General features: G+C 37.0%; 1 protein-coding gene across 1 annotated transcript in view; it reads right to left on the reverse strand.

Annotated features, from left to right (window-relative positions):
- Positions 1–742: 742 nt before the first annotated feature.
- Spata16 (spermatogenesis associated 16) overlaps positions 743–25,588 on the reverse strand; it is a 241,235-nt gene continuing 216,389 nt past the window's right edge. Inside the window, exon 10 of the mRNA XM_047565397.1 lies at positions 743–865. Coding sequence (XP_047421353.1) covers positions 743–865 — 123 coding nt within the window. The remainder of the gene's footprint in view (positions 866–25,588) is intronic.

Genomic DNA, 25,588 nt, shown 5'->3' on the forward strand with positions numbered 1-25,588 from the left:
AGCACTGTTTTGTTCCTTTGTTTCTTGTTTATTGTCAGTGTGCTATGAGATCCTATTTATTTTCTCATTATTTAAAAAATCATGTCTTCCTGTTTATTTTACTCTGTGTCTGGTTTCCTCTGACTCTCCCCATTCTCATTCCTCTTGTTGGCATTAGTTGAAGTCTTGAGTGATGGTAGTTGATTCACAACCTTGTCAAATATGTGAATTTGTGTTGCGTCACTTCAGAGGCAGGGAAAACATGATATAAAAGACCCAGAGGAAAGAATGGAAGTTTTAATGAGACACCTTAATGATGATATTACCAAACCACATAGGACCATCTCCATAAGGATAGAGGAATTATCAGTTTTATAATTTTAAATTTGCATTTATATCATCTGTTCATATCTGTATGTGTCATGTGAATAATTTGTTGTGAGCACACATGAGTATAGATGTCTGTTACAGGCATTCTTGGGTAGACCTGATATAACTTAGTAAATTTTGAAAGAACAAGGCAGATAAAGAGTCAGCAATATTTATTTTATAATCTATTTCGCTAAACAAGACAAATATGAACGAGAGTCAAAGCCAAACTTGCCAAGAACATTTATTGCTGCCAGTTGAGATTAATGAACATAGAATGTCTTTGCCACGAGCCAAGGGAAGTAGCACCCCATGCCTTGGGGACAGTCGGGCTGGGCAGCCGCCTTGGCCTCCTTCCCTGGGACTTCTGGTGGTGAGGCCTGCTCCTTAGTGACTAGCTTTGCTGCACTGTTTGAAGCCGTTTCATTTTGGTTTTTTGCCTTCTAGCAGTTCTCAGTTTTTTGGTTTTTAAGAAACTGTCCTCTAACTGGTATAGAAAATCTTCAATTCGTCCAATCTAGAAGAAATAAACAGATACGAGAAGATTTGTTTTTGTGTTCCTGGGTTTTGTATGCTGATGAAGATGGGTGGGGTACTTAAAGTTAAAGGACAAATGCAGGTCCATGTTGAAACAGAACTGGTAGATGGAAACAGGGCGGACGCCACTTTGTTTCCATTTAAGGTTCTCCTGCCTCCAGAACATGTAGCAGACACGTGGTCTTTGCTTTATCACTCAGTCTCCTGTAGTAGCAGTGGAAACGGGAGATCGTTATCACACTGTTTTGAACAGCAAGACCAGGGATCTCAAAAGGAAGTGGTTGGGGAAAAGTTAATTTACAGCAAGTCTTTCTGTGCTGCCTTTATCAAAAATAAGAGAGAAAACAAATCCACCCCTTCAAAAGCAGAAACTCTAGCACTTGTAAGGCCATGGCCAAGATGGGAGAAAAATGAATATTCTAATTGTTTACGGCAAGAACTTTTAAATCAAAAGGAAAATTGGAAAAATGCATTTCCTTTACAAATGCTACACCCCAAGGAATGAGGTAAAATAATGACATCCAAAACAATAGTTGTCGAAAGAAAAAAACCTATTGGTTTTTCTACCCCCCAGATTCTTAATTATTCAGTGGTAGTTGGTTGAATGTATTATACTGTTTGTCTGAAGGAACTATAATATAAAAGTTTATATATGTGCTGAATTGAGCTCTCATGAGAGTCAGTAGTTATAAAAATTCATACTCAACCTCGACTCCCAAGACCTGCATATTATATTCGTCTACCATCTCTCACTAAAGAGTCCATTGTCATAAAGTTAGCTCAAAGCTAGAGCACTTACTACTCAAGATGAAAGCACTTAGAACTTCAATTTTCCAATTTTGAGTTCCACTTTTAAACAGTTTGATTTATCTTTCAGAGTAATATCCAAAAGATAATTCAAATTGTCAAAAAGAGAATAATAAATGGTGGCACTCATCCATATGTTATGCTTAGGTCTTATATCACACTGGGTTATAGAAACTGTCTGTTGGACTCCTTAAGAAAACAAGATAACTTATTTATGTGAAGAGGATTCTTTTTGAAAGCCTTTAAAAAATGACACCAGGTAAATTTCTCTGAAAGTACATCGTCATTTATGATATCTCGTCATTACAGGAATCATCAAAATAAATTTGGCAGAATATTTTTGGATCCACTCATGAAATCAATACATTATTTGATGTATTCCATACATTTATGCTATCCAGTTTTCACCAAATTAATAAGTGAAAAATTCACACAGAGCACAATCAACACAAACATAATGGATGACACTTTGCCATTACTTGGATAGTTGAGTTGATGACTCACTCATGTCATTTGCACAGAAAATGTATCATTTAAATCAAAGCTCTTTACAATTAGATGTTTGCAATTAGCCCAACTACAATTTGAAATTACAATCCTAATGCAACAACAACAAAAAAGCTTTCTTCAATGAGACAGAAAAATAATTATTTTTAATTATCCATCAAGTGGCTTCTTTTCTTTTTGTACATTATTTTCATTAAGAGTAGTCTTGACTAACTGAGTTGCCTTTCATTAAAAAAAGGACAAAGAAACACAAAATGTATCATTGGAATAAAGGACACTACAGAATTAAGTCAGGGGGTCTGGAGAACACATTGCATGCACGTTGCACCTGGCCTATGTGGTCTCCCACCTGGTCTCTCTCCATGCTGTCCTTTCAATCCACCTCATAATGATACTGAGATGACCACTTAAACATAAAACTCTGATCACATCTTTCCCTTGCTTAAATACTATAAGTGGAATCCTAAACGTTTAACGTGGCCTGTCCAGATCTGGTGAACTGGTTTCATGTGCCTTTGGTTCTGTGTAACCTCGCTCCATTGACTTTAGCCACGTGGTACATCTCTAAGTTATCTGAACACCTTGATCCTCCTTATGCCATATCCTCTGATGGAAGATGTCTATCAGCACCATTATGTATCCTCTGGAGTTCAGATTAAACATCAATGCTGCGGAAAAGTCCTCCTTTATAATCTACTGCAGGGTGGGTATCTCAGTGACATATTCCCATAACAGCTCATTCATCTCTGTACATTGTAATTTTTTTCACTTAATTGCTTATGATGATTTCTATCTTTGTCTTACCACCTGGATTTAAACTCCAAAGGCAGGAGCTAGGTCCATGTTGTCCACTAGTCCCAGAACCTAGGATATGGTTGATCATCAATAATCCTACTCTCTGAAAATAGATTTGAACAGATTCAGAAACCCACGTGTTTTCCTATAATTGGAGTGATGCTTGGTATGGAGCATGTAGGAGGCCCTCCTGTAAATTGCATAGACTCGGTTTTCATCTCCACAATTCTATTACCTCTAATTAGCTTTGAGACTATTAAGGCAAGGTGTGAATAACATACTTGAAATGGGCAGAGGTAGAAAGGTTCCTGGGTGAAGACTCAGCAGGAGCATTGAGTTGTTTTTAGCTTGACTTATTACAGTCTTGCTCTTTGACTCCAGGAAAGACACTTGACAATTCTGAGCTTCAGTTTTCACCAACATTTGTTTTAAGAGAGGGTTGGCCTGCGTAATGTCTGAGGACACACCGAGTCTTAAAGTCCCAGGACTCGTATTCACGTTAGATCTAAGTCATCCAGTCCTAAAGATGAGCACTTGCATCGTCGAGCCAGAGGTTTGCTCCCCTGGATTACACCATTAGGTGAATGACACTGTGTGCAGTGAAGTAAGGCAATTTTAGCTTCTGTACTTACTGACGTGTAGGAGAGCTGCGACATGTTTTCAGTAAAGCTGGTTCTTTATTTTCTTTTTTTAAGTCAAGAGAAGAAAAATGCTTAAGAGAAAATAGATTCCCATAACTAAGAAGAACAGATTGCAAATGATAGAAATTTCTATAAAGCCCTTAGGAAAATAAAATACAAAGAAATATGTAAGTATGTAAGGGAGGAAATGAGCTGGTTTTTTGAAGCAGAAGCTTTTTGAGACTCTCTTTTTGGTACATAAGCTACCTGCTTAACTGGATCAGAGAGGCTACGTGGTCATCCTGGGTCTAATTTTCCCATTTGCAAAATGGGTAGGTGGCATTTTCTTATGTATGTATGTGCCAATGCAGACTTGGCTAATGGTGATACGGGCATCAGACCAAAGGAGTTTGCAGAGAATCTGGGGATGTCTGATGACTGAGGGGAACTGAAGTTCTCAGCAGGAGGGCAGATTCTGACCTATAGGATGGCTGGTGATTATAATTCATGTTAAACAGGAAGGAAGTTGTCATCAATTAGTTTCTCAGGTCCTTTTAATTTATATTCAAATATTACTGCTACAGATTTGAATATAGTTTAATATGGATTGTGTTGCCCTCTACATTCATACATTAAAATTTTAACTCCCAGTACTTTACAACATGATTTCATCTGGAGATAGGGATTTTACCTAGGTAATCAAGTTAGACTGAGGTCATTCAAATCCAAAATGACTGGAAACTGCATAAACAGGGAGATCTGGAGACAGATAAGCACATAGGGAAAGTCCCGTATGAGGATGCAGGCAGAGACGGGGGTGATGCTCCTACAAGCCAACATGCCACAAAGACCGCCAGCAAACCCCCCAGACCAGAGGAGAGGCATGGGACAGATTCTTCCTCACAGCCCTCAGAAGGAGCCAACCTTGTGGACGCTTTGATTTTAGGCTCCTAGTCTCCAGGAGTGTGAAACAATACATTTCTGTCATTTAAGCCACTCAGAGCTGTGGCATTTTGCTATGGTGGTCCTAGTAAATGAATATAACCATTTAAGACAGAGGTGAGAAGGAACGCAAGTAAGTTCTGACTTTCTCCTCACACATGACTTTTGATGCTTTCAAAAATTCACCTTTTCTACAGTTCGAAGGTTACCACTTGGTGGGTGCCCCCTACCCAGGCTCAGTGTGGGTCTTGAGAACAAGAGCGGACTCCTGCCAGTAATGGCAGTGAGAAGAAGTCTAATTTAGACTTCTTCTGAAGTCACACCAAGAAGGAAGATGCTGGCCTTGAATTTGGGGCTTCCTATTAGATTCCATGTAGTCTGGATCCAAGAAAGAAGATTAAGAATGTGCATATGGGTTTGCTTGCATGTGTTCATGCCTTGGGAATTGGATGCTCAAAAAATTTTCACTTAAAAAATAAGGTTTTAAAAGATTTTTTTTTTATCCTAGAAGAAAGAAGCTTGAGGAATAAATATTAGGTTTCTATGACTATCATGGTGGTTACAGAGTAAGAATGTATTTTCAATGATTAGCAGTTTGGATCAAAATCCTCTCTGCAAAACAGACATTTCACTCTACCAGAGTGGATTTCATAACATGAGTTTCTTTGCTCTGTTCCAATTTAATTTCCAGACCAAATGCTTTTAAATATTTATCATCCATAATGGTTTGAATTGTAATTCTTATTAGAATTACAATTGTTTTCAAACAGGCTTGAAATTAATTTCTAAAATAAACTTAATTTCTGAAACAGAGCTGTTTCTACTGTAATATGTCAGTTTCCTTTAATTATGGCTAGTATTCAAACAGACAAACCCTTATATTCCTCTTTTATCATTTAGTGGATTTGGTATATTGTTCAGGATTTTAATCATAAGAGTACAACATGAAAATCTGAGGTACCTACTCTTGAGATGTTATAAAACATGCAAAAATCTCCATGCCAGACTGTATTACAGACTCTTTTTTTTTTTTCCTGTGCTGTACTGAGGATTGAACCTAGGACCTTACATGTGCTATGCAAACTCTCTAGAAGTGAGCTATACCCCCAGCCTCGTATTATCAGCTCTTTAATTACAAACACCATGTGAAGAACAGTAAGAAGACATGATCTGCAAACTAGAACACTAGGCTTTACTGGACACTAAATCTGCTGTTGCCTTGATCTTGGACTTCCCTATCTCCAGAATTATGAGAAATAAATTTCTGTTGTTTAGAAACCATTTGGCTTATGGTATTTTATTATAGCAGACTGAACAGACTAAGGCACCATGCATAATTTTTTAAAATTCTGTTTTCAACATTATTTAGTGGTATAATTTATCTGAAGGTTTGAGTATATATTACTAAACTTTTCATGTTGGGATATTTGTAGATGCACATGCATCACTAAGAAGTAATAGAGGAAGAAACTTTGTTCCCTTTACCCATTTCCCCTTCATGCAAACATCTGGCAAAACTATAAAAGAATACCACACACAAGACATTGATATTTATACAGTCAAAACACAGAACAGTTCTATCACCACAAAATCTTTTCATGTTACCTTTTTTTTTTTGGGTAGTTTTGGAGATTGAACCCAGGGCCTTGTGCATGTTAGGCAAGCACACTAGCACTGAATTCCATCCCCGGCCCTTTATTTAATTTTGAGATGGGGTCTTGCTAAATTGCTGAGGCTGGCCTCAACTTTGCCATCCTTTTGCCTCAGCATCCCAAGTAGCTTGGATTCTAGGCCTTCACTACCACACATGGCTCATGTTGCCCATCCAGTTTTCTCCTGACCTGCATCTTATTTAACCTCTGGCAGTCACAAATCAGTTCTCATAAATTACCTTCTTGTAATGACAAAATTATAGAAATGAAGGTTATTTAAAAGGAATCAGATAGTATGTAACTCTATATGTTTCTGGAAATTTATTCAGGTTATTATATCAATAATTTGTTTCTTTTTAATGCTAAGTAATGTTACATGGTATGGATGTACCATGTACCATAGTTGGTTAAACTATTCACCCTTTAAAGGATAGCTAGATTATTTAAAGTTTGTGTTACTATGAACAAGTTGATGTGAACATTTGTGTACAGGTTTTTGTGTGAACATACGTCTTCATTTCTCTGGCATAAATGTCCCGTGTTCTTGGGTCATGAGGGAGTTGCATATTTATTTATTTTTTAAAAGAAACTGCCACATTATTTTGTATGGTACAGCCATATAAAACATGATAGCAGTTTCTGTGGTCATGTAATTACTCTTACTGTGGTTATACCATTTTTCATTCCCATTAGCAATGCATGAATTATTCAATTTCTCTACATTCTTATTAACATTTAGTGTTGCCACTATTTTTTATGTTAGCCATTCTGATATATTATATATCATATACATATATATAACATTATTTATATATGTTTATATATTATTTATAGTATACATATAAAACATCATCTCATTGTGGTTCTATTTCCCTAATGGCTAGTGATGTTGAACATCTTTTACTAGACATTCACAGTGGTGATCTATCTGTTTATATCTTTGCTCATTTTCAAATTGGATTGAGTTTATTATACTGTTGAATTAATTAATTAATTAATTAATTGGTACTAGGGATTGAACCCAGGGATGCTTAGAGACAGGGTCTTACTAAGCTGTTTAGGGCTGATCCTCCTGTCTCAGCCTCCAGAGTCACTGGGATTATAGGCATGCACCACCATGCCCAGATACTGTTGGAATTTTGAGAGTTCTTTATACTTTCTATATATTAATTCTTTGTAAGATACGTGGTTTGCATATCTTTTCTCTCACTCTATGCTTGTCCTTTTAAATAGTTTCACTGATCAAAAGTTTTTAATTTTGATGAAGTCTAATTGATCAATTAGAAAAAGACCCCAAAGATTTTCTCCTGTTTTTCTTCTAAAAGTTTTATAGTTTTACATTTTAAATTTAGGTCTGTGGCCTATTTTGAGTTAATTTCTTTGAGTTAGATCATGGCTCTTGGGGCTTTTTTTTTTTTTTTTTTTTTTTTTTTTTTTTTTTTTTTTTTTGCTGTGGTTGTCCATATGCTCCAGCACCATTTGTTGAGAAAGCTCCTTCCTCCATTGAATTGCTTTTGCACCTTTATAAAAAAAAAGTCAGTTGAACATATTTATATAAGTTTATTTCTGGGTTCTCTATTTTGTTCCATTGAGCTATGCTTCTGTCCCTTCACCAATACCACAAAGTCTTGATTACTGAAGCTATATAAAAAGTCTTTAAATTGGGTAGACTGATTCCTCCCACTTCATTCTTTCCCAAAGTGTTTTAGCTAGTCTGTTTCCTTTGCCTTTCTCTATAAATGTTAGCATAATCTTGTCTGTCTCTATGAAACATCTTGTTAGAATTTTAATAGAAATTATGTTAAAACTCTATATCAATTGAGCGATGGATGTCTATACCATGCCGCATCTTCTAAATCTTCTAATTCTCTCTCTATTGGTTTAGAGCTTCAATTTTTTTCATCACTGTTTTGTGGATTTTGGACATACATGTCCTGCATATGCTTTGTTAGATTCACACCAAAATATTTTATTTTGAAAAATTTTAATTATTTTTTTGAACAATTGTAAATGGTGCTGTATCTTAAGTTCCAGTGTCCATAGTCCCTGCTAGTACATAGAAATACAATGAAATCTTGAACTTTTATCTTGTATCTTGCAACATAGCTTAAGTCACTGAGTCTTTCATATATCCTGTGGGATTTTCTATGGGACAATTATATCATCTGCAAATATAGGCAGTTTTATTTTTTCATTTCTGTTCTTCATTCCTATTATTATTAATTTTTATTGTCTTATTATTGCAGTGACTAGAATTCCAGCACTATGTTGAGTAAAGCTGATGAGAACTGACACCCTTGACTTGATGCTGATCTTAGAGGGAAAACAAACATTCTTTTCCTATAAAGGGTAATGTTAGCTGTAGCATTTTTGTAGATACTACTTAACAATTTGAAGAGGTTCCCCCACATTTCTAATTTTCTGAGCATTTTTATTGTGAACGAGTGTTGAATTTTTCAAATGCTTTTTCTTTTTTTATATTTATTTTTAAAATTTAATTTGTTCTAATTAGTTATACATGACAGCAGAATGCATTTTGATTCATTGTACACAAATGGAGCACAACTATTCATTTCTCTGGTTGTACATGATGTAGAGTCATACCATTCATGCAATCATACAAGTACCTAGGGTAATGATGTTCATCTCATTCCACCATATTTCCCATTCCCTACCCCCTTCCCTCCCCTCACTCCCCTCTGCCCAATCCAAAATACCTCCATTCACCTCCACCCCATTATGGATCAGAATCCACATAAATCAGAGAAAACAGTTGGCCTTTGGTTTTTTGGGATTGATATATTTCACTTAATAGGATATTCTCCAACTCCATCCTTTTACCTGTAAATGCCATAGTTTTATTCTCCTTTAAGTCTGAGTAATATTCCATTGTGTGTATATACCACAGTTTCTTGATCCATTCATTTATTGAAGGGCATCCAGGTTGGTTCTGTAGCTTAGTTATTGTGATTTGAGATGCTATAAATATTGATGTGGCTGCATCACTGTAGTATGCAGACTTTAAGTCTTTTGGGTATTGACTGAGGAGTGAACCACTCCCCATTCTTCAAATGCTTTTTCTACATCAGTTGATATGCTCAGTTGATTTTCTGTCTGTAGCTTATTAATATAGTAGAATACATTGATTTTTAAATACTTGAACATCCTTACATCTATGGAATAACCTCAGTTGATTATAGTGCAAAAATTATTTTTATATATTGCTGAATTCTAATTGCTAATATTTTAAGGATTTTTGAATCTATATTCACAATAGTTTGTCCTTTTTTGGTACTGTTTTGGTATCTGATTTGGTATCAGAATGATACTAGTTTTATAGTATAAATTGGAAAGTGTTACTTCCTCCTGTAGTCTTTAAAATAAATTGTGTAGATGGTTTGCCAAACTGGTAAAAAAAAGAAATTATATAGAATTAGGGTTCACTCTTTAAATAGTACTATTATTCAGTGAAACCAGGTAAGCTCAAAGATTTCCTTTTTGTGAGCTTATAATTATAAATAGTTATAGGGTTATTCATATTATTTTTTATTGGATAAGCTATGTTAGTTTGTATTTTTTTAAGGAACTGGTACATTTAATCCAAGTTGTAGTATTTTATAGGTAGAATTGCTTAAAGCATTCCCTTATCCTTTTAGTGTCTACAGTATCTCTAGTGATTTTCCAACTTATTATTGATATTAGTGATTTGTGTCTTCTTTTTCTTCATCAGTCTTGCTAGTCTTTATTATAAGTTTTTTTTCTGCATGCTTTATATTAATTTTCCTTTTATAGTTCTAGTATTTTATATATAGTTTCACGTTTTATTTTCATAATTATCATTCTATTAAAGCAATAATCTGTATTTCTTTAACAACACATACAATATTTTACTCATCAAAGCGGTGGGAAAAATAGGAATAAAGCACAGATTCCATACACAAATACCATACTCTGCATATTCTCGTTTTTTGAGGTAGGGCTTCAATTACTGATTTGAGATTTTTCTCTCATAATGCATCCATTATGAATTTCTTAGTGCTGTTCTAGCTATGTCCCACACATTTTCATATGTTGTGTTCAGGTATTTTTTCCATTTTCTTGAGGCTTTCTCTTTTGATCCATGAACTATATCCAAGCCTTTGGGAAATGTTCCTGTTATCTTTCTGTTCTTGATTTCAAGTTTGTATCCATTGTGGTTGAAGAATACTTTCTTATGAGTTCATTTTGAAAAAAAAAAAAAACTTGTTAAGGTTCATTTATGATTAGGATATAGTCTATTTGTTACATGTTACATGGACATTTGAAAAGAAAGTATATTCTGCTGTTTGTGGGTGAATTTTTCTTTAAATGTAGGTTAGATGGTGTTGACTGATGGTCCTGTTTGTGGATAGTTGAGTTATTCTGTATCCTTGATGATTTTATATTTTACATTTGTTCTATTAATTGGTGAGAGAGGGGTGTTGAAATCTCCAACTGTTATTGTGGACATGTCTATTAGTCTTTTTTAATCCTATCAACTTTTGCCTTATATAATTTCAAGTCCTGTTGTTTGTGCATACACATTTAGAATTGTTATGTCTTTATGGTGAATTGATCCTTTCATTATTATGGAATATCCCTTCCTTTCTCTGGTAATTTTCTTTGGAGTTCTACTATGTCTGATATCAGTCATTACTTCTTTCCTTTTATTAAGGTTTACATGGTATATCCTTTTCTGTCTTTTGATTTGATTATATTTGAAGTGCTATTATATTTGAAGTAAGTTAGTAGAGAGCATATAGTTGGGTCATATTTTGAAATCAACTGTGCCAGTCTCTGCTTTTAATTGTCATATTTAGGCCATTTAAATTTAATGTAATTATTGGTATGTTAGAACTTAGTCTATGATTTTATTTTTTGTTTTACTCTTCCTGTGAATACTTATACAGTTTTTAGAATTATACTTTGATATGTCTAGTGTTTTGGGTATATCTTTTGTATTGCTTTTAAAGTAGTTACTCCAGATAATATACTGTGTGCGTGTGTTTATCATGGCCTGTTGATATCTTCATTTGTTTGACTGAAGTGCAAAATCAATACTTTCCAAATGTCTCTTCATTCTCCCCAGTTTACAATATTCTTGTCTTAAATATTTCCTCAATATACATTTAGAACCACATTATACAGTTTTTGTTTTGCTTCTATCATCACATATCATGAAGAACAGAAGTAAAGTTTATTGTTTATACTCATAGTTTTGCTTGTTGTGTTCTTTAAGCCTTTTTGATACCTTGGGATCATTCTTTTATTGTTTCTTTTCCACTTAGAGAACTTTCTTTAGACATTAGTTATAGGGTAGGTCTATTGTTGAAAAATTCTCTTAGGTTTTCTTATGAGAACATCTTGATTTCTTTTTTATTCCTGAAAGATATCTTCACTGGGTATAACACTCTGGGTTAAAAATTATTTTCTTTTAATACTTTAAAAATATTGAGCCACTTTCCTTTGGCCTCCATATTTTCTTATGAAAAAAAACACTGTCGTCTGAGTTGTTTTCCTTATTAGGTAGTGCACATCTCTCTCGTTGCTTTCAAGAATTTTTGTCTTTAGTTTTCACAAGTTTGAGTCTGACGTATTCTGGTATCAATTTCTTTGGATTTTTATTTTTATTTTTTATTTAACTCAACCTCTTGAATCTTTAGTTTTACGTCTTTTGGAAATTTGGAAAGTTTACGTTGCTTCTCTAAGAACCTTTTCAGCCCTGCCCACCACACAAATATGAGACTGGTTGTTACAGTCCCACAGGTCCCAGAGATTCTCTTCATTTATCTCCTCATCTATTTTCCCCTTATTGTTCATATTTGAATTGTCCTATTCTCATTTCACTGTTAATTTCCTCTGTTCCCTTCATTCTGCTGTTGAGTCCATCTAATGAGGTTTTCTGTTTAGTGAGTTTTCAGTTCTAAAATTTTGAATTGTTTCTACTTTATATCTTCTACTTTTGATGGGTTTTTTTGTTTACATGCTGAGACTTTTTTTCATCTAAGCGTGCTTATGATTGCTCATTTTTATGATGGTTGTTTTACAACATCTCTCAGAAAATTCTAATATCTCTAATATTCCCATCTTGGCATCTATTGATGATCTTCTTCGTTTCACTTGAGCCTTCCTCATTCTTGTTTTGAAGAATGATCTGTGAATGAAATCTGGACATTTTGGGCATTTCGTTTTGAGACTTGAGATCTCATTTCAACTTTGTGGTTTAGCTGTGCTTTTCTGACACTGATATGGCAGGGATTCTATCTAGAAGACACAGTGGGAAGCAAAAACATCCTGAATTCCTTTTAACACAATAAGAGGTGGACCTAACTTCACCCTATCTCTGGGTTAGGATCTCTTCAACATATGCACACAGTTGTCTTTTCACCCATTAACTCATGTTCCTCTAGAGTCTGTTCTTCAACAAAAGGCCATTTTAGTAGAGTGCACATAAGTTTCATATAGTTTGATACTACTAAGAGATACGGGTTTATTGTGCTTACAGAATTTGTGTGTGTCTTGTCTTCATCTCCACATGTTTCTGTTTTAAGGAAGTCATAGAATGACAAATGACCCATACTTTCCCATATAATTGCATATAAGGCACTTTTATTCTTGTCCTTCTCCAAATATGGAAGCTGTAATGAGTATATTGTAAATGACTGAATAAGCTACAAGTCAATTGCTGTGAACTCTGTATTAATCCCACTTTCAATTCAGAATGGAAGATGTCCTATGGTTCATTTAGCCACGAAGTGGTATAAGCTGTTGTTCTTTTATTTCAAGAATTATGAAGAATTGCATAACTATATAAAATATATGCCATAAAATGCTGGGCTACCAAGCGAAGAAGACACTTTTAGTAATTTAAAGGAAGCAACTTGTAGAATGAACTGCAATTTACTCTTCAGTCTAACGTGCTATCGAGATATATATGTTCTTCTCCTATATGCCCCAATCAATACTACCCTCAACTTTTAAAAGATGCATTCTGAAAAGTCTTTGCAAAGATAAAACACTAACAGATTTGAAATAATATGAGAACTTCCAATTTCTGCTTAGTCATGTCCCTATATTAGCTTTAAATGGGTCAGGCAGGCAAAGAACCCAAAAAGTGCAGGAGGTAAATAATGCCTTGTTCCAGGCCCAGCCTCAAGGTCTTCTGTGTTGTGATGGTAAAGTTTGGGGTGCAGTTATGATCGATGTGCACCATAGAACTGTGCTTCCCTTGGAAGCCTGGAGCACCCCAGAATGCTAATGCAGATGACTCACTGAAGAGTGACCTTCAGAGCAACAGTAAGAGCACCGCAGGAATGACTGGACTTCTGTTTTCTTGAAGTCCTGAAGTTGCAGGAAGGGGAAAAATGATGAATTGTCAAAGCCAAACTAAACACAATGTGTCTACTGAGGGGAGACATAAAAGCAGTATGATTCAGGCAAGAGTTGTGGGTGCTGGGGTTCAGATTTGGTCAGGCAGCTGCTGCAAAGCAGTGTGGGTAAGTGTCCAGATGGGCAGTAGGCTGTGCTCGAGAGAAGGATGGAGGATGCCCACAATAGTCTCTGATGCTTCTATCCCACTCACTGCCACAGAGAAGATGCAGAGCCTGTCTCATTGGCTTCCTTACAGATCTGTGCTTGTGCCACTGACTTTTAGCATTTGCATTTGTTTGGACATAAATATTCCAGATAGTGATTGGGAACACTATTTTTGACTCAAGTCTGACTCAAAACCAAACCCTGGCACTACAAACTTGAGTTCGTTTCTTTATTAATTTTACAAAGCTCTTTTTTCTTGTCTTTTAAAGGAGAGATAATGATGTCTCTGTTCTAGGGTTGTTGCAATCATTAAATGTGAAAATGTGTTGAAGAGCTTGAAACAAACTGAGATCAATAATAATCACTGATAACATTCATCATTGTCAGTATTAACTTATTTATATGAAGTAAATTTTTCTATAGCTTGTTTCAATTGTGATAGTTACTCAGAAGCAAGCTTCAGACAGGAGGATAGCTTGATTATTTGTTGAATAACAGACTTTTATTAGGTCCATGTGCATGATATCAGATTAGCTCTGTCGGCACTTTGATAAACTCCTGTTTAAAAATGGCTAAGCTCTTGGATACATGCTCCCTAGATGAGGGCCAGGCTAGGATTTGACTCTTGTACAGAAATACTTCTTCCACTGTAGAAATTTCATGCCAAATCATCAAAGTTTTAAAATACAGTATTTTCAGTGAACAAAGAATATAAAAGAAGTGTTCTTAGTTTTGGAGGCAAGGCCAAGTACAGGTGGGAAATGGGTGATTGGCAGATGTAGCTGCTGAAAATGTTTAATGACTGCTTTAGCCTGGATCTTGACTGTCCCCCGAGAGGCTCCATGAAACCTTAGTCCCTCAGCCTGTGGTGCCATTGGAAGGTGACAGAACTTTAAGTAGGGGCCTTGTGAGAAGGAAATTAAGTCATTGAAAGCATGACCTTGAAGGACCCCAGCCCTTCATGTCTCTTTCTTTGATTTCTAGCAGCTACGAGGTAAACAGTTCTTCTCTGCTGTTTACTCCCACTAAGGTGTACTGAGCTATCACAGGCTGAAAACAACGGGGTCAAGTCACCATGGAACAAAAGATTTAAACTCAGCCAAAGTAAACCTTTTCCCTTATTGAACTGATTATCTCAGGTATTTTGTCACAATGATGGAAAGCTGACTGATAGAAAAAATGTACTCCAGACTTTCCCCTTTCAGTCAAAGGAAGGGGCGATAGATGAAAGTGATAACTGAAAGTCATCATCTAGATTTGCAGCATTTCACGTTGGTAGGGAGCTGAATGGGACTCAGGCTTTTGACCTTCTCTATTCCTTAGGGTAGAGTTGGTTTTGCTGTGTATAATACTGAAGGATGGGGTCCTCCTCTTCAGGTCTGAGTGCCCCAAAGGTGCAGTCTTTTAAGATTCTGCCAGAGCTTTGTAGAGGCTTCTCTACTAGAGGGGGCTATCCTGGATACGCTGGCACAGACTCCATTTATCCCAAGAATTGCAAAGATTTATCCTGGGAGACTGGCATCTTCTCAGCTCTTTGGACCTTGTCTCCCTTCCTGCTTGCCCTCAAAGTTTTCCTCCCCTCCCCAGCATGGTCAGCAATACGAGCACTTAGGTTTCTCTACTTGAGCTGCATTAGGCCATGGACAGAATTGCTTAGCCGAGCTTGGAGCACACACTGTAAAGGAATTTGGGGATATGCTAATGAGGAAGCCCATAACCAGAAGCTAGAAGATTCACAATCAAATTGCAATAAATCTGTGGAGACTCCTTAAAGAACAAGACACTCAGGAAAAGCCTGATTGCCAGAAAAACTGCTTTGCAAATGAGTGGTACGGATGCTGAATCTTTGAAAAGACAGCAGTACTCTCAGAAGGACTAACCCAGCTACACATTAGTCAGCCCAAATGACTGGCCAATGGATGATAGGGCTGTGTGCAGCCTCTCTCTGAAGAGTTTCTGGACGGATTCAGGTTTGAATGGGGATGTGGAAAGTAAATAAAATGTTCCCATTTGCTTTTCTCTCTTCTTCCTCAACTGACTGCCTGCCCCATTCCCCAAATTTGTATTCTCCCCTGTTTTCTTTGCCTGTGTCAACAGTCCTGAGCAGAACAGAGTGGCTAAGTGACATACGACTCTATCACACTTTCATCTTAAAAAACCAAATTAGTATATCAATGAATGCCATTTCTGTGTGATGACAACGAGCATGATTTATAAGTTAAAGATTTGAGATAAAAAGTAACACAGAAAGGTAAATAATTTTGAAAACATTCACAAGGATGATTTACAGATACCCACTTACACCCTGTCAGTTGGATTCATTGACGCTTGCAATGTGTGTTATCATACTAGATGAAATTTCAGAGTAACATTTCTCTTCATGAAAACTCACAGGCCCGTGATTATACTGTAGAGCATTTCTCTCATTACTTTTAAAATAACAAAGTTTATTTTTCCTCCTTTAGTCTCAATCAGCGATCCAGAGGCACAGCAGAACAAGACAATACGTTTTTACCAGGTTAAATTCTGATCTTCTCAAGACACTTGAGCTCTGTAAATGAAGAACAAGTAACTTTTTCTTCTGATTGCAGAGTGTTGCTTAACTCTTTGATTCTTGGTGGGAAGAAAAGAGAGTGTTCCAACCTAATAGCTGGCACAATTTTTTTTAAAGACCCCTCTTTATCTTCAGACCTAGTTCCTAACACTTGAATGGGTATCAGGATTCACTGGTGAGGGACACAAAATTGTTGAATCTGAAAGTGGAATGGGTATCAACACATTACGTTTCTCAGGAGGCTGTGGCTTGCTTGAGGCTGCCTGAGTGGGAGCAGAATTAAAGGTCAGGGGTTTGCAGATTTAAGCTTGGTATTCTTTCTGGCTATAAATGCAAAATAAAGAAACAGAGAAGGAGGATCCTATGTGGGTTACAAGGATAAATAAAACCAAATTTCCTTAGTGACTTCTTTGGCTTAGATTGAAAGAACTTTATTTATTTAAAAAAAAAAAAAATATATATATATATATATATTTAATTGTAGATGGACACAATACCTTTATTTTTTATTTTGTTTATTTTTATGTGGTACTGAGGATCAAACCCAGGGCCTCATATATGCTAGGCAAGGGCTCTACCACCGAGCTGAACTTTATTTTGAGAACTGATTATTAAGTGGGCTAGTTCATGACCAAACTTCACTTTGGCTGGAGGTCACTTTAATTTGCTACTTGGACTCATACTAGAATGTTCAGCTATCATACAATGCTTGTCACTCAGGCTTTTTCAGGCAGCACAAATCTTGGGTTTCTATCAAGAAAAGATTATGCTTCAAAAATCACATTGAGTCTTGGCCCTGAGAGTTACTGACTGTGTGACTTTAGGCAAACCGCTAAACTTCTCTGATTAATAAATTATAATTTTAGTGAATTTATAAATGTGAAGCCAATAGGAGACTGTTGTAACATATTAAGAGTTCAGTAAATATTAATATTAACAGACCCATTCATTCAGAGCTGATAAAAGGTTTAGATCTTCTAGTCCAATATCCTTATTTTACAGATAAGAAAACTGAGGCCCAGAGAAAGGAAGTGGCATCTGATCTGATTTGTTACAGACATAATTTGTCTCCTAATCTCTGGTTCAGAGTGTTGTTTGTTTTACACTTTTAGCCTCTGCCTTTCTTCTGAACAGAAGATGGAATCTGACCACCTTCTCACCTGCCCTGCAACCTGCAGGGTTGAAGGTTCAAACCACCGTGAGTACTCTCCTGGATCACTGCAGTAACCTACTGACTAGTTTCCCTGGTTCTATCCTTGCCCCCTTCCATTGATTTCCTACTCTAAACTTGGCCTCTTAGCGTGCTGAGTTTTTCTGTTTGCTTGTTTTTGCAGCGCGTGGTGTCCTCTCGCACGTCATCTTACTCCTCTTTCATGGCACTCCGGTTACTTGGCCCTCCTTGCTGTTCCTTGCATGCTTTGGCATACTCAACCAGGGGTTTGCATTTGCTGCTTCTTCTTTTGGAATGATCTTCTCCAGAGAGCTGCACGATTTCCTCCCTCATTTGGCCCTTCATTTTCCTGTTATGCTTCCTCCCCACTTGGAATTTATTACTTTATCACATATTCTCTATTTCTCTTAGGCACTTTATTGCTGCTGTTACATGACTGGATCCCCAATGTCTCGGATGGGGTCTGATGCAGGAGGGGAACCCAGTAAATTTTTGATGAACCCATGAATGAGCAGTGTGGGATCTGTGGGACATGCAAAAGGGTTTGCTTCCTAGGGCATTTTTGTTATAGAATCAAACAATGCAAAGTGTGATATATCTAATTAAATATGGTATGGCATGGGACTTTCCAACATAAGAAATGTACCTATGTATCCCCCCCTTTTATTTTTTAAACAGAACTTACCTAATTTTGTATCTACATAGCTAAACCAACGTGAGTGCATCTTTCTCAAGTTAATTAGTACAAAGGGAATACTCCTCAAAGCCAAACCAAAACAGTCTCCACTTTCCTAGAACTCTACAGATAATTCATTTTCATTCTGGTGAATCAGGAAAAAAAATGACAGTTTCATTCCCTCTCTTTCTGGGTTCTTACGGAAACTTCAAAGAAGACAAAAAATGTAGACAGGAGGTCAGCTCTCATGAATCAGATTTCATCTTGATAGGTTTTTTATAGACCTATAACAAAGTGGAGCCCAGAAAATTGTGTTAGGTAATGGGGATTCTGACAGACCCTTTAACTATGTGGAACTAGGAGCTTCTGCTATAATTCTGCTGCTTCAGATGAAAATTTCAAGTGTTTTCATTAGGTACAACAGCTGTTTCTATTACAGATAACAGATCTCAGAGGTGGTGATGTTGATATCAACTTCTAGTGAGATCAGAACACAGTGTAGCTTGTACAATTAGGTTTTTTTTTTTAATTATTTTTTTTTCCTGCACACGCAAATTAACTCTGTAGCAGTAAAAGGAAATTACTTACTTGCTACCGGAATTGTCTGAAAGTGATACGATCATCCTTTGTAGAGTCACATTAACCAAATTAAAAGCCCTTGGGAAAAATTTGGCACCCTTTTCCTTCCCATTCACATCTTCCTAAAGACCTCTCAGGAGCTTCCATTTAGAAAGCTATGATCATTACCAGGTCTTTTAATTTGGAAAGATTGGCTGCTCACCAGTGAGTCTTCCTAGACACCAGAGGGTGCAGGGGCTGTGTTGTGTCACAATCTTCGAGGTCTGGGATGCCTTGACTTTACCATCCTCCTAACTCCTGCTTGCTTGAAGGTATTTTTCCAGCCTGGGTCACAGAGTCATACTGCTACTGTATATTGTCCTCAAGACGGTCTCCATTATTTTGTTCTCTTACTGAATGTGCATGTCACCTTTTCATTGATAGAAGAATTTATTCCTCCAGCTCTTTGAATCAAGGCTGGTCTATGATTGCTTTGATCAATATGGTGGAGTTGGTCTGCCAGTTCTGGGACTAGCCTTTAGGAGGATGGGTAGTTTTCACTTCCTGTCTCTGGAAATGGTTCCTTTTGGAACCCAGTTGCAATGCTCTTTGAAACTGAATTCATATGGAGAGGTCAAACTTGGGCATTCCAGTCAACTGCCTCAGGTGATAAGTGCCAACTGTCAGCTATGTGAGCCAGCCACCTCGGGGTGCAGATCATTCCAACCTGTACAGGACTCTAACCCTCACCCAGAAGCCATTGGACTGAACTATCGGATAGAGTAATTGTAGGAGCTACCTAGTGTTATTGTCAACACCGAGGTCCAATAATATTAAATTGTTCCTTTAAAACACCACTATATTTCGGGTGTGTTTTAATTAGCTTTTGCATTGCTGTGATCAAAATGCATGACAAGAACAACTGCGAGGAGGAAAAGTTTATTTGGGACTCATGATTTCAGGGGTCTCAGTTCATAGATGACTGACTTCATTTCTTGGGGCTAAGGTAAGGCAGCTCACCATGGGGGAAGGGTCCAGCAGAGGAAAACTGATCAACTCAAGATTAGAGAAATGCAAATCAAAACTACTCTAAGATTTATTTTATCTCAGTCCAGTCAGAATGGCAATTATCAAGAATATAAACAATAATAGGTGTTGGTGAGGATGTGGGGGAAAATGTTCACTCATACATTGCTGGTGAGACTGCAAACAGGTGCAGCCACTTTGGAAAGCAGTATGGGGATTCCTCAGAAAACTTGGAATGGAACCATCGTTTGACCCAACTATCCCATGCCTGGGTTTATACCCAAAGGACTTAAAATTAAGATACTACAGTGACACAGCCACATCAATGTTTATAGCAGCTCAATTCACAATAGCTAAACTATGGAACCAACCTAGATGTCCTTCAACAGATGAATGGATGAAGAAAATGTGGTACATATACCCAGTGGATTATTACTCAGCTTTAAAGAACAATGAAATTATGGCACTTGCAGGTAAATGGATGAAACTGGAGAATATCCTGCTAAGTGAAATAAGCCAATCTCAAAAAACCAAAGGCTGAATGTTTTCTCTGAGTGAATGCTGATCCATAGTGGGGGTAGGTAGGGAAGAATGAAGGAACTTTGGATTGTGCAGAGGGGAGGGAGGGGTGGAGATGGGAAGGACAGTAGAATGAGACAGACATTATTACCCTGTATACATGTATGATTGTCCTATGGGTGTGACTCTGCACCATGTACAGCCAGAAGAATGAAAAGTTGTGTTCCATTTGTGTACAAGGTGTCAAAGTGCATTCTACTGTCATGTACAACTAATTAGAACAAAGTAAAAAATAAAAAAAAGAAAAGGGGTGGGGTGGAGAAAAGAGACCACAGGGAAGATGCATCCTTTCAGGACGTGTCCCCTTGCCACTCCAACCAAACCGCACTTGCCTATAGTTACCAACCCAGTCCATTCACACTAGAATGAACTGATTATCAAGCTACAGCTCTCACAATCCAATCATTTAACCTCCAAACATTTTTTCATTAATATAGGAGCTTTTTGGGGATGTCTCATACCCAAATAGTAACAGGGTGGTTTGTTATACAGTAATAGATAACAAAATTAAGACAAGGTGAGAATCCACAGGCTAAGCCTTCCTGTGAACATGGACATCAAAAATACTAGCTTACAGTGAGGTGGAGTGAGTAGTTGTCTACAGGATATAGATAGATGCTAGACTCTTTTCCAGCTTTGTGACTGGTCTCCATAATTTAATAATTGGACTGTTGCCCTAACATCATTTGGATTTGTAAAAACAAATATTTACTATACAAATGCAAATATTTTTGGGAGGCATAATGCTCTAAATCAGAGTATAGCAAACTTATTCTGTATAGGGCCAGATAGTAAATATGGGACTTTATGATCTGTAACAGTGGTTGCAATAACTAGTCAACTTAGCTAAGTTGATGTAGACAATATGTAAATGATTGACATGGTTGTATGTAATAAACTTTACTGACAAAAATAAGTTGTGTGTTAGATTTGACTTGCAGATTGTATTTGCTGACCCCATTTTATTTCATTTTAAAATAATTTTTAAATTAATTAATATTTTTGATAAGGTATATTCTCAAAGAAACATTAAATTATCAAAAATATATTTGGATAAGAAATGTTGATTTATCATTTATCCCATATTCTTTATTGGTGCATTGTAATTATACACAACAGTGGGATTATTGATCCATGCTAATACATGTACATGACATAACAATATAATTTGGTCACTGTTGTTCCCCAGTGTTTCCCCATTTCCTCCCCTGGTCACTTTTCTCTACTGCTGTCCCTTCCATTTTCATGAGATTCCCTAGATCCCCACCCCTTTTTTTCCCTTTTTCCTCTCTAGCTTCCACATATGAAAGAAAACATTCGACCTTTAACTTTCTGAGTTTGCCTTATTTTGCTTAACATAATGTTCTCAAGTTCCATTCATCTTCTTGCAAAATGATATAGTTTCATTTTTCTTTTTTCTCCTAAATATATACTCATTATGAATGCATATATTAATAAAATTATTATAGCTTTTGCCACATTTGCCATTTGTTTTAGAATGGATACATAGATAGTAATATGTTATACTGTGAGACCACTGAAGAGGTGTTCAAGGTTTAGTTCATCAGTCATAATATCTTTATGGATGAATAACACTCCACTTTTTCTTTATTCATCTGTTGATGGAGAATTAGGTTGTTTCCATAGTTTGGCTACTGTGAACTGCATTGCTATAAACATGGTCACACATGTATTGCTTTAATTCTTCAGGATAGACACTGAGGAGTGGTATAGCTAGGTCCTATGGTGGTTACATGCCTAGCAATTGGCACAAAAGTCCAATTGAAACTGAGGTGCTGGCAAGATATCCAAAGGAATGTACCGATGTCTAAAGTTCTGGATAAGAGACTGAAAGAAAAAAGGGAAAAAAAGAAAAGACTGAATGGAGAGAGAGATTTCTTAGTCATTGGCCGATTGGTATTAAGTGAAATCATTTGAGTGGGTGATATTACTGATAAACAGTGTATAAAATAAAGTGTTTGAGGAACGTTTATATTAATTTCCATAGTGGTTATACTAATTTATAATTCCACCAAGAGTGTGAAAGTGTTCTTTTCCCCGCTATGTCCCTCCATTGTTTATTATTATTTGTATTCTCGATTGCTGCCATTTCTGACTAGTGTGAGATGAAATCTCAGTGTAGTATTTGATTTATATTTACCTAATTGCTAAAGATGTTGAAATTTTTCATATATTTGTTGGCTGTTTATATTTCTTATTCTGAGAGGTGTCTGCTTAGTTCATTTGTCCTTTTATTGATTTTTTGGGGGGTTGTTTGTTTTTTTGGTGGTAAGTTGTTTGACTTCCTTGAATATTCTGGATATTTATTCTCTGTCAGAAGATATTATGGTTTAGATATTAGTTGTCCCCTGAAAGTTCTTGTGTAAAGCTAAGGCAAGAAAGTTTAGAGGTGAAATGATTGGGTTAGGAGAGCCTTAACCCAATCAGTAGTTTTTTTTTTTTTTGTTGTTGTTGTTGTTTTTTTTTTTGTGGTGCTGGGGATTGAACCCAGGGCCTTGGGCTTGCAAGGCAAGCACTCTACCAACTGAGCTACATCCCCAGCCCCCCAATCAGTGTTTTAATTCACTATGAGGATTAACTTGTGGTGACTGCAGGCAGTAGGGTATGACTGGAAGAGGTGGATCATTGGGGAGCATGCCTCAGGGTATATATTTTTTGAACTGAGCTTAGTTACTCTCTCTGCTTCCTGGAATGATGTTTTGATTGCTTTCCTCTACTATACTTTTCCACCATGATGTTTAGCCTCACCTCAAGCCCTGAGGAATGGAGCCAGTTGTCTATGAACTGAAACCTCTGAACCATGAGCCCCCAAATAAACTTTCCCTCCTCTAGTTGTTTTTATTAGGTCTTTTTGTCACAGTAGTGAAAAAGATGACTAAAACAAGTTAGTGAAGATTTTCTTGCATTCTGTACGTTTACTCTTCATGTTCTTAATTGTTTTCTTTGCTGTACACAAGCTTTTTAATTTGATGCAATCCCATCTATTAATCCTTGGCATTATTTCCTGAGCTTCAGGAATCTTGTTGAGTTGGTCCTACATTTTTTTTCTAGGAACTGGCATAATTTCCAGTCAAATTCCTAGGTCTTTGATCCATTTGAGTTGACCTTTGTATAGTGTGAGGGATAGGGGTCTAATTGCTGACCCCATTTTAAACATTGAGTTTATGGTCAACAGAAACATTTGCTTACATTGCTTGACAACCCAGTCTTTAGCAAGGATTTGGTTGACCTCTAGCTTAATCCCTTTTACCTAGCTTTTCTTAGTTCCCTTTGTAGGTTTCTCTTCCTAAGTTTGAAATGTGCTCTTCAAAGCTCTCTTCTTTTTTTATTTTATACACTATTTCTCAGTAATATCACCCACTCAAATGATTTCACTTAATGCCAATTAGTCAATGACCAAGAAATCTCTGTCTCCATTCAGTCTTTTTTAAAAATTTTTTCTTTCAGTCTTTTATCCAGAACTTTAGACTTCTGTACATTCCCTTGGATATCTTGCCAGCACCTGAGTTTCAATTGGACTTTTGTGCCAATTACTAACCTATAGTCTCTCAACTCCAAATGTACCTTTCTGTGGTCTGCTCTGTGATTCTGACACTTGGCAAATCCAATTTTTGCTTTGCCAAATGTTAGTTTCTGGCAATAGTGGACACTAGAGGAGGAAAAAAAGGATTTTCCTGTTTACTTTTGTCTGCCTGGGGGCTCCTCTAAGCATCTCTTCAGCAAACCTTCGATCTAGAAGCACACATTCTTTTCTGGAGTAGCAGGGGAATGTAATTTTCCCCAAAGTTGCAGAATTACCTCCATTAACACTGCCTTCCCTATCACTCCCCACAAATTAGACTTTCTGGGAGGTCTGGGTTCCAGCCCTTAGGACCTCTCCTTTGAGCTCAGAGATACCAGGAGGAGCTGAGCAGGATCTTCTAATAGAGGTCTGAGTTTTGGCTCAGCAGGGTCCCTGCACCAAATTTCTAAGTTGTAGTCATTTCAATTCCTTCTCTGGTTCCCTAGCCCTAAGGGATGGTGGTTGCTTTCTTTAATTGCTTCCTTTATGAAAACTTACTATTCTACTTTGCTTTTTCAATTACCTAATTAATAATTTCATAGTTAACCAGTCTTCATATTAAATTCTTATTCAAATATTTGTTGTAGTTTCTGTCTCCTGACTGGACTCTAAAGGAATTTATATTCTCAGCCAAAAGCTGTACCCAAGACAGTTTCCTTCCTTAGTGCCTGGCACTAACAAACCTCTCCCTATCCCGGCCCAATCGCTCAAACAAATATCTGGGCATCCTTCTTCACTTTGGCTATTCTCTCAATTCCTGTGTCCCATCAGTGAACAAGACCTACAGCTCTGGCTTCCTGAGTATGTTTTTGTTTGTCTGCTTCTCTCCTCTGTGCCCACCAGCTTCAGCCACGCCCTCACCAGGCCTCCCCTGGATGGCCATCAGCTCTGAATGACTCCCCTCCACACATTTCTGTAGCGCCTCAACCTGCTCTCACTGCAGCGCTGCAGATGTCCTCAATGCATCTTCTAGATATATACTCTTGGAAACATTCCACATCCTTAGCTCAATTTATAAGACCTGGGACTTGACTTCTGTTGCCACTGTGCTTCGTTCTGAAATATCTTCTTTACTTTAGTCTTTTGTCAGCTTTGTGAGGTGCCACACTTTATTTGTGCTCTTGTTGCAAACAACTCCCTCTGGAAAGCTCACCCTTCACCTGGATGACTACAAGACAACCTTGAAATAGTGTATAAATACCACATTCTCAGAGAGAGATTTTTCTGGTCTCCTAGACCAGGTGGTTCACCGACTGTTTCCACAGGTCCCTGAATATCTACTTTTTTTTCCCTGTAATACTCAATAAAGGTATCAGTAGCTGTCTAAATGGTGTGGTCCATGCATAGGGGCAGGGGCCATGTCTGTTTTTTCTAGTCCAATATCCCTAACACCTAGTGTGTTTTCCAACACAGTAGATAGTCAACAAATGTTTGCTCAGTTCTGTTGATTTATGTTTTATTATGTATCTTAGCACTACTAAGTTGATTTCAGGAGACACAGGCTTCCTCAGATGTACCAGAGTCCCTCAGGGCTGTAAATTGAAGGCTTCTTTGTTCTGCTCCTTCCACATCTCTTGACACCATTCTCTCTTGGTGGGTTCTGATAGTGATGGGAAGAGACTGAATGTGGGGCAGACTGTCAGAATTTGCTACCTGGAGCTGGACTGGAGACCCAACAC

Source organism: Sciurus carolinensis, chromosome 9 (genome assembly GCF_902686445.1).
Source record: "Sciurus carolinensis chromosome 9, mSciCar1.2, whole genome shotgun sequence".
Taxonomy (NCBI): Eukaryota; Metazoa; Chordata; class Mammalia; order Rodentia; family Sciuridae; genus Sciurus; species Sciurus carolinensis.